Raw genomic sequence first — 5,761 nt, forward strand, 5'->3', positions numbered from 1 at the left:
AAAGCATGTCAAAGTGCAAGTAGATAAATAGGTACCGCTCTGGCGGGAAGGTAAATGGCATTTCCGTGTGCTGCTCTGGTTCGCCAGAAGCGGCTAGAAATGGCTTAGTCAAGCTGTCTGTGGACAAACGCCGGCTCCCTCGGCCTATAGAGCAAGATTAGCGTGCAACCTCAGAGTCGGTCACGACTGGACATAATGGTCAGGGGTCCTTTTACTGATGGTGGCCAAGAGCTGTATGAATATTACACGCAGGTGAAATCCACGAAGCTGTCAGCAGAAGACATTCACGAGGGGTTCAAAAACCAGGAAGCGGTTTTGTGCTGCTGTGAGGTCCTCCATCCTATTCTCAGGTTGCATATAGGTGTTTCTTTCTGCTGCTGGTTTCCATGGCATCTTTGGGGAGGGGCAAGACGTTGCAGGTGACCTCTGCCCCAGGCCCTGAAGAGACTATGGACGTGCCAGTCAGAATAGATGGAACCGGGCTAGATGAACAAGTTGCTTGATCTGGGGCTAAGGCATCTTCTATTGCATCTTCCAGCCCTTGTCCTGACCCTGACCATGTATCAGTGTTCAGAGGGGAGCTGGATTTCCAGACTGAAGCCATTGCCAAACATCTTTGCCCACAAAATCTCTGCTTCTCATGACCCCCGCAAAATGGTAGTATGAACCATCTATCACAAACGGAGCCCAAATTATGCAATCATTCTCCTGGCACCCTCCCTGTGGTTGCTGAAGGCCAGGAAAGTGCCTTGCCAAACGTTGTTAGGAAATTTCCATTCAGTGCAAGCCCAGATTATAGCTTGATTTAGATTTCTCTGCCTCTCTCTGATTATTGGTCAGTCAAAAGACAATCTGAGCTCTCAAAAGCCCTAATAGAATCACAGAATTGTGGAGCTGGAAGGGACTTTCAGAACGTTCTAGTCCAGCTCTTACCACCAGAAAGTTCCTCCTGATGTTTAGTGGACTCTCTGTTCTTATAACTTTAAGTCATTGGTTCAAGTCCCACCCTCCAGAGCAGGAGAAAACCAGCTTGCTCCATCTTCAATGTGACAGCCTTTCGGATATTTGAAGAAGGCTGTCATATCTCCCCTCAGTCTCCTCTTTTTCCAGGCTAAGCATACACAGCTCCTTCAACCATTCCTCATAAAGCTTGGTTTCCAGATCCTTGATCATCTTGGTCGCCCTCCTCTGCACACGTTCCAGCTCGTCAACATCCTTCTTAAATTGTGGTGACCATAATTGGACACAGTACTCCGTGTGTGGTCTGACCAAGGCAGAATAGAGTGGAACTATTACTTCCCTTGATCAGGACACTAGACCTCTTGATGCAGCCTAGAATAGGATTAGCTCTTTTTGCTGCTGCATCACGCGGTTGACTCATGCTAAGCTTGTGGTCCACCAAGACCCCTAGATCCTTTTCACATGTACTGCTTGCGAGGCAGATGTTCCCCATCATAAATTTCTGCAGTTGATTATTCCTGCCTTACATTTGTCCCTGTAGAAATTCATTTTGTTAGTTTTGGCCCAAATTCTCCAATCTGTTAAGGTCAACTTGAACCCTGATTCTGTCTTCTGCAGCATTAGCTACCCCTCCCATTTTGGTGTCATCTGCAAATTTGATGGGAATCCCCTCAGTTCCTTTGTCCAAGTCATTTAAAAAGAGGTTGAACAACAATGGGCCCAGTACAGAACCCTGCGGCACCCCACTCGGCACTTATTTCCAGGATGATAAGGAACCATTAATGAGCACTCTTTGGGTTCGGTCAGTCAACAAGCTACAAATCCACCTAAAAGTTACCTCATCCAGCCCACAATTTACCCACTTCTCTGGGTTATCATGGGGGACCTTACTGAAATCAAGATACAGTGGTACCTCGGGTTAAGTACTTAATTCGTTCTGGAGGACTGTTCTTAACTTGAAACTGTTCTTAACCTGAAGCACCACTTTAGCTAATGGGGCCTCCCGCTGCCGCTGCACGATTTCTGTTCTCATCCTGAAGCAAAGTTCTTAACCTGAGGTAATATTTCTGGGTTAGTAGAGTCTGTAACCTGAAGCGTATGTAACCTGAAGCGTATGTAACCCGAGGTACCACTGTACATTATGTCCACTGCGTCCCCCTGATCCACCAAGTTTGTAACTCTATCAAAGAAAAAAGTGAGATTTGTCTGACATGACTTGTTTTTGAAAAACCCATGCTGGGTCTTAGTAATCACAGCATCCATTTTGAAGTGTGCTCAGACTGACTGTTTAATTATCTGTTCAAGGACCCTGGTGGCAAGTAGCTGATAGAGGCCAAAGGGTTTGGGAAAGAATCTGGGAAAGAATCCAGACTGTAAATAAAATCACATTGCAACCCACAGACGAGTCACTGCCAAATTCTTGCAATTCACGGGAAGCTGGGATTGGCTCCCTGGGAAAGGAGGGTCTGGAACTGGCATGGAACTACCCCACTCAAGCTCTCTGGAAGTGACCAAGATTGCTATATAAACTGCCACCAGCAAGGCTGAAACCTAACACAGCTCACCTTTCCTGCACAGCGCAGATTGGGACCCTGAAAAAGAAGTCAACTTCAGATCCGGAGACTCCCTCTCAACCCATCGCCATGGAAAGATACGTCTCTGCCGTCCGCAAGATGGAGCAAACGGTGATGTTTCCCAGCCTCCTCCTCGGAGTCTCCTTGGAAGACCAGGCTGGAACATTCGAGACCAACTCGAGCAACGGAGACTCCAGCGAGAGAGACCTGTATGAAGATTACACTCTGCTAAAAGCCATCAAGGGCAGGGCAGAGGGTGGCTTAGCAGCCCTTGACTTCCAGAATCCCAGCCTCAAGGAAGAGGAGAGCAAAGAGAAGGCTGATCTGGAAGATCTCTTCCATTACCACGTGTCTGGCTTGCACCGCGTCCTCACCCAGCTGACGAGGAGGGCCAACGCCCTGACTTCCAAATACAATGAAATCATGGGGCAGATCAACCAGAACGAAATCTCTCTCCGCTGGTGAGACACACGCCAAGGACACCAAAGGTGAGTTATTGGCTCACTCGGCCTTCTCCCACCTATTGTTCTCCCCTAAGCCCTGCCAATGGGACGCGGGTGGCGCTGTGGGTTAAACCACAGAGCCTCTTGGGCTTGCTGATCAGAAGGTTGATGGTTTGAATCCCCGCAACGGGGTGAGTTCCTGTTGCTCGGTCCCTGCTCCTGCCAACATAGCAGTTCAAAAGCATGTCAAAGTGCAAGTAGATAAATAGGTACCGCTCCGGCGGGAAGGTAAACGGCGTTTCTGTGCACTGCTCTGGTTTGCCAGAAGCGGCTTAGTCCTGCTGGCCACATGACCCAGAAGCTGTACGCCGGCTCCCTCATCCAATAAAGCGAGATGAGCGCCGCAACCCCAGAGTCGGTCACGACAGGACCTAACGATCAGGGGTCTCTTTACCTTTTTTAAGCCCAGCCAACATGACTATGGGAACCATGGTCAAAAAGATCTGGCAGGCACAGCTTGTGGAAGGCTCTATCAGCTGGTTCCTGCATCAAACATTCTGCGTTCCTTCCATTTTTGTATGCATCCACGCTTTTAAACTTTCCACATGGCGACCATCGGCCAATAGAAGTGGATGTGATAAAACGTGATTTTGCACCACCGTACTGTAGTCTCCTGTTGCGGCACTGCCTGTTAACAGAGTCAAAGAGCTTTTAAAAATAGGCTTGCAAACTCTTCCTTCCTTCCTGGTTAATCTGGTGGCCATTGTTGGCTGTGGTTGAGGAAAGTTGTATCCACCAGGTCAACACAGGCTGGGCTACGGAATGCCATTTTCTGACATGGCAGGTCCATCTTTCGGTGGTGAGGGTAATCTTATATTACTTCATTCATATTTCAGGCCTTAGTTTTGGGATTCAGGCTATTTATTCAATGGAAAGCTAAGCTAACGTGGTGCCTTTCCAATGTTGCCGGACTAGAACTCCCATCATTCCTGACCATTGGTCAACTTGACTGGGAATATGGGAGTTGTAGTACCCCAAGAACATCAGGAGAACCCCATGTTGGCTATCAGCAAAGTTCTGGGGCTGAGTCTCAGAGACCCTTGGTTTAAATTAAGACACAACCCACCTTGTTAACACCTTTTCCATTTTCCATTTTACAGGGCAACCTGCATTTCTGAACCTGCACATGTGTACAACTTGGGTCCTCTGTCTGAGGCTGTACAAAGGAGACTCTCAATGGACAATCTAGAGACCTTGACTGCAGCATCTACCCCAGAACGTTGTGTAGCATGGACTTTACTTGAATAAGCCAAGCACTGATATTTGTGAATGTAATTGCTATCTATATTATATTTGTGAACAAAACAGCTATATGTACGGTATTTATGGATATCTATAAACTCCATGGCAAACGTATGCCTTGGGTTTCTGCTGCTTTCTGATGTTTAAATATTGCTTTTAGTTCAGACTAATAAAGCATTTTGCATCGTTTGAAGCTGCCTAGACCACTGTTTCATCTAGTCCTGTGGTTGTCAACTACCCTGACAGGTAATGGCTCTCATCCGGAGTCTTTGCCTATTATGCTTGCTATCTGAAATCATTTTCACTGGAGATAAGCTCTGTGCCACCACATGGCTCCTGTGAGGAAGTAAAGGGCATCAGTGCCCTGGCAGGACCCACAATTCAACTTTCTCTCTTTTCCTCTGTGTTGGTTTACTGAGTCTAGGGGCCGCCATTTTCCATGGAGTGATGTCATCGTAGGGGTATACATTAGAATGGCAGGTGCAAGCGAGAGCTGCTATTGGCTGTCCCTGCTAGGAGGCCCCACCCCCCAGTATAGTATTTTGCTAAGGGATTCTTCCAACCTGGAACTGGCCAGGATTTCAGATAGGGATCCCTTCCCAGCCCTGGGGATACTGGAGATTGAACATGGGACTCACACACAGCATACCACAGAACTGTCTTTCACCAGAAGCTGAGATAGCTCAGTCAGTAGAGCATGAGGCTCTTAACCTGAGGGTCATGAATTTGAGACCCATGTCAGGCAAAAGATTTCTGCATCTACAGGGGCTCGAACCAAATGTCCCTTGTGGTTCTATGATCCAGAAATTTTGGCAGACCTTCCCATAACATCAAACTGAGATTTTAGCGGAGCCCAAGAAGGAATTCTCAATCCCTGTTAGGGACTTTTTTCGCCCCCCGATTCTAGGATTGCCACCTTTCCCAGGTTAGGGTTCCTGCTCTTTTAAGAACACCCTTTTCAGCCTTTTACAAATGTAAATGACTTGTGACATCTGCTCTTCTAATAGGAAGAACCTAAGATGCGGGTGGCGCTGTGGGTAAAACCTCAGTGCCTAGGACTTGCCGATCGCATGGTCGGCGGTTCGAATCCCCACGGCGGGGTGAGCTCCCGTCGTTCGGTCCCAGCTCCTGCCCAACTAGCAGTTCGAAAGCACCCTTAAGTGCAAGTAGATAAATAGGTACCGCTTTATAGCGGGAAGGTAAACGGCGTTTCCGTGTGCTGCGCTGGTGCCGGTTCGCCGGAGCAGCTTCGTCACACTGGCCACGTGACCCGGAAGTGTCTGCGGACAGCGCTGGCTCCCGGCCTCTAGAGTGAGATGAGTGCACAACCCTAGAGTCTGTCAAGACTGGCCCGTACGGGCAGGGGTACCTTTACCTTTTTAAGATGTGTATAATCATTGCTGAAGTCTCCTCTGCTCCATGGGCTACATTTGTTAATGCTGGCAGGCTGTTCTCTGCTGCTTTAAGCTGTTGTGCCAACAT

At 48.2% G+C, this 5,761-nt stretch overlaps 1 protein-coding gene across 1 annotated transcript; it reads left to right on the forward strand.

Annotated features, from left to right (window-relative positions):
• Positions 1 to 220: 220 nt before the first annotated feature.
• On the forward strand, positions 221 to 4,416 carry LOC128412255 (mid1-interacting protein 1-like). Its single transcript, XM_053385157.1, has 3 exons — positions 221 to 252; positions 2,544 to 3,022; positions 4,138 to 4,416. The coding sequence occupies exon 2, from the start codon at positions 2,604 to 2,606 to the stop codon at positions 2,997 to 2,999; it is 396 nt and encodes a 131-aa protein (XP_053241132.1). The 5' UTR covers positions 221 to 252; positions 2,544 to 2,603; the 3' UTR covers positions 3,000 to 3,022; positions 4,138 to 4,416.
• Positions 4,417 to 5,761: the final 1,345 nt, after the last annotated feature.

The sequence above is a fragment of the Podarcis raffonei genome, chromosome 4, assembly GCF_027172205.1.
Source record: "Podarcis raffonei isolate rPodRaf1 chromosome 4, rPodRaf1.pri, whole genome shotgun sequence".
NCBI classification, from domain to species: Eukaryota; Metazoa; Chordata; class Lepidosauria; order Squamata; family Lacertidae; genus Podarcis; species Podarcis raffonei.